The sequence below is a fragment of the Artemia franciscana genome, chromosome 2, assembly GCF_032884065.1.
Source record: "Artemia franciscana chromosome 2, ASM3288406v1, whole genome shotgun sequence".
In the NCBI taxonomy this organism is placed as follows: Eukaryota; Metazoa; Arthropoda; class Branchiopoda; order Anostraca; family Artemiidae; genus Artemia; species Artemia franciscana.
In genome coordinates, this window is record NC_088864.1 from 2,568,215 (window position 1) to 2,571,746 (window position 3,532).

General features: G+C 38.0%; 1 protein-coding gene across 1 annotated transcript; it reads right to left on the bottom strand.

The window, feature by feature from the left end:
- Positions 1-2,863: 2,863 nt before the first annotated feature.
- Positions 2,864-3,220, bottom strand: LOC136024577 (uncharacterized). Its single transcript, XM_065700036.1, has one exon. The coding sequence runs from the start codon at positions 3,218-3,220 to the stop codon at positions 2,864-2,866; it is 357 nt and encodes a 118-aa protein (XP_065556108.1).
- Positions 3,221-3,532: the final 312 nt, after the last annotated feature.

Below are 3,532 nucleotides of genomic sequence, written 5' to 3' on the forward strand. Positions count from 1 at the left end.
TCTATAAGCTATTAATTCATATATTATTATTTTCTTATATTTTATTTTCGTTTTTTATGGCGCTTAATATTTACCAAGTGACATATAGCGATCGTAAATTCTGTTGGTCTGTCTATCTGTCGGTATGTCTGTTTGTTCCGGTTTTGCTAGTTTGGGCATTTCCCGATAAGCTAGGATGACGAAATTTGGCAGACGTATCAGGGACCAGACCAGATTAAATCAGCAATAGTCGTTTTCCCGATTCGACCATCTGGGGGGGGGGCGGAGTGGGGGACGGTTAATTCGGAAAAATTATCAAAAATGATATATTTTTAACTTACGAACTGGTGATTGGATCCTAATAAAATTTGATATTTAGAAGGATATCGTGTCACCAGGGCTTCCACTCTCCAATCTCAAAATTCGGGGACAAGTCTTCAAGATTCGGGGAATTATCGGGGGCAAGTTCAAAATGGAATTTTGTTACAAAATTTGGGAGCCAAAATTGGTTATAGCTTCATTTTCAGGCTCAAGTAGGGCTTGGATCCGCGTACTAATTCAAGTTTTTAGCAGAATAGGTTCTAGAGCTAGAGTACAGGATTGGAACCCATAGCTAAAAACGATTTTTGCTGGCATTGCAGACAAAACCTCAGAACTACTTTTAAATAAATTAAAAAAAATAGGCTCAATGACACTCTGGAACTTTGTTGCTTTAGGTTCTATATTACCTTTGCTGCTTTATTCCCATAGCCCAAAAACGAGATTTTTATGTCATTTATTTTCAGAAAGACGACCAAAATAAAGTAGCCAATAGAAAGGCAATAATCTCATACAAAGCAATAACACGTGCAATGATTTCTCGAAATTAATGAATATTCTTCGGCAAGCAAACATGAACTTACACCAGAAATTTAATTGAAAAAACTCACCTGAAAGCAAGGAACATAATTAAAAATTTAAACGAATAGAAACGATAACATAGTAAGAGGACTGTCCTCTTCTAAACGTCCAACTATTCATGCTGAAATTTTTTAGTGCTTAAGCTTTTCATTTTTCAATTGTTTTGGAAGTTGTTCTTACAGAATCGGGACTAAATCTGAACTTAAGCGTAAAGAAAAAAGGGGGCTATCCCCTTCATATATATAATATTTTTTGTTCATTTTAATGTTGCTCCTTGGGCGTACTTTCAGGTGGAAACAATCTTATTTTATTTCAAACAGTTTTTTTAAAATGCCAGGAAATCCAGCTCCATCTCCACAGAAAAATTATTCCTCTCCCCGGAAAAATCGTCTAGACAATTCAATACCGTTAAAAAATTTTCCCGGACAAATGCCAAAAAGGTCTCCACGCGTAAGATTCGGTTTACAAAGATAAACTTGCAATAAATACAAATAATTTTATTTAAGAATCTTGGCAAATCTGTTTTTTCTCTGATTGGTTGAAAATATAAACAGGTTTTATTTTCTTGACTGGTGTTTCAAAAGCCTTTTCGGTCCGGCGGTTCTACCTAGCTTCAAATACTTAGGCCTGCTTAAATCCTAGAATGGAAATCAGCTTTTTCAATTTCTTCTGCACCAAAAAGGCAGTATTTTGGGATGGGAAAGCCAAAAGAATTTTTTCGAATGATCTAACATGTATTTGCAATAAACCTTGTTTGTACTATATTGTGCAGGAAAAAATAAAGCCTTTAAGTTTCAATTGAGTATTGAATTATAAAAAGAAATATGTCATTGAAAATTGCCACTAAGAGGCTCAATATCAGCTAAACCAAGCACACTACCTACGACCTAGGGAGCCACAAAACCAGAAATAAGCGTAGCTGCTTCTTCAGCAGTTGTAAAAGCCTTAACATTTGACAGAAGCTTCGTCATGTCACGGTCAAGGACAAGAGAAGAGGAACTGAGAATGAGTCTCTTCATTCCCAGTTTCGTCTGAAGACTACACGCAACCGATATTGTCGTCAAACAATTTCGTTTGTCTATTTTCAAATCTTTGAGGGCACTGAACAAGCGTTCTGCTGTAAAGTTAGAAAATGGCAGTGCACACATGTAATTACTATTATTATTAATTTATTACCCGTCAAAAATGGAAAAGACGGAGTATATAAAAGAAAAAGAAAGAAAAGCACAAAAATTAAAATACACTTCCACTACACATATTATAAAATATCACTAGTCCAGGGGTGGTTGGCTCTTGAAACATTGGTGCTGGATTTGGAGATTCTTCTCTCTATGGCCATGGAAGGGTTGGTCACCAGGTTTTCTGGAGGGTTTCCTGGAGATGTCACCATTGCTGTGCCACAAAGGGAGACGCAGGAGAAACTTAGCATATCTGTAAAATACGCTGCAAATGGCTTTCTTTTCGGTAGCTGTGAATATTTTCCAGAAGGGAACCAGAGCAAGCAGATGGGGGGTAATAAAAGCATTGTATAGCCGGGCAAGGAGAGGACGGTTGAAACGATACTTATTATCTCCGGCAAGGAGAGGCTAATAGTAAACTCTTTTTTTGAACCATTGAAGAAAAGAAGTTCTGTTTTAGATTCGTTGATTGAAAGTCCGATCTGCTTGTAAGCCATTGCAAGTGAGTCGTAATTTTGTTGAAATAAAGATATCGAACGAGAAACATGAAGAATGCCATCAGCAAAGTTCAGCAGCGAAAGATTAATCCAATGTAAAAAGCACGACGGCTTTGTTACTTGCTGTGCTTCGATAATTGCGTTATTAAACAGTAATGGAGAAGTTTTGCCACCTTGACGTACACCTTTCTTGACACTCAGCGTTTTTTTAGAAGGAAAAATACCGGACGGAGAGGGGATCAGGATGACAGCCAAGAGCTTGTTGTACATACTGTAAACAGAGGAAATGATGCAAGAGGAAACACCTCGCTAAAGGGCTTTGAGCAGGAAATGGCCATGGATGCCAGAGTCGAAGGCTCCACTAACATCAAGCGCTCCAAAGACGAGAAGATCACCATTTTTATCTGCATCAATAAAAAGATTTGCAAGAAGGCTGTGAACGTGTTCCCATCCTGAGTGTTTTTTGAACCCGAACTGGTCGTCCGGAGTAGTGCATCGAAGTGCAATTTCATCAAAAATAAGGGATTCAAATAGCTTACAAAAAGTAGTTGAAACAGTGATCGGACGATATAAAGTGCACTGGTCAGCTGGTTTACCTTTTTTGAGAATAGGATGGACCAATCCAACACCAAAGCTGTCTGGAACGATACCAGTAACGAAAATCATTTGAAATAGCAGAGAAAGGTGCTCTAGTAGAAGATTGCTGGCAAAGCTTAAATGAGTACCAGATATACAATCGATGCTCTTATATTTCTTTTTTTTAACTTATCAATTTGGGAACGCATCAAGGACGGAGTGACCAGGACACCAATATTCTTAACTGTAAACTGAAGCTCCTTATCGAGGACCTGGCAAAAGGTGTTATCTAGCTAGGAATTAGGGGATGAAAATTGGTCTCTGAAGTAGTCGCACCAGTCTTTTCTGGCATGCAGGGCGGGCCATTGGAAGATTTGTTCTTAGCTCGAAGATGCCATAAAG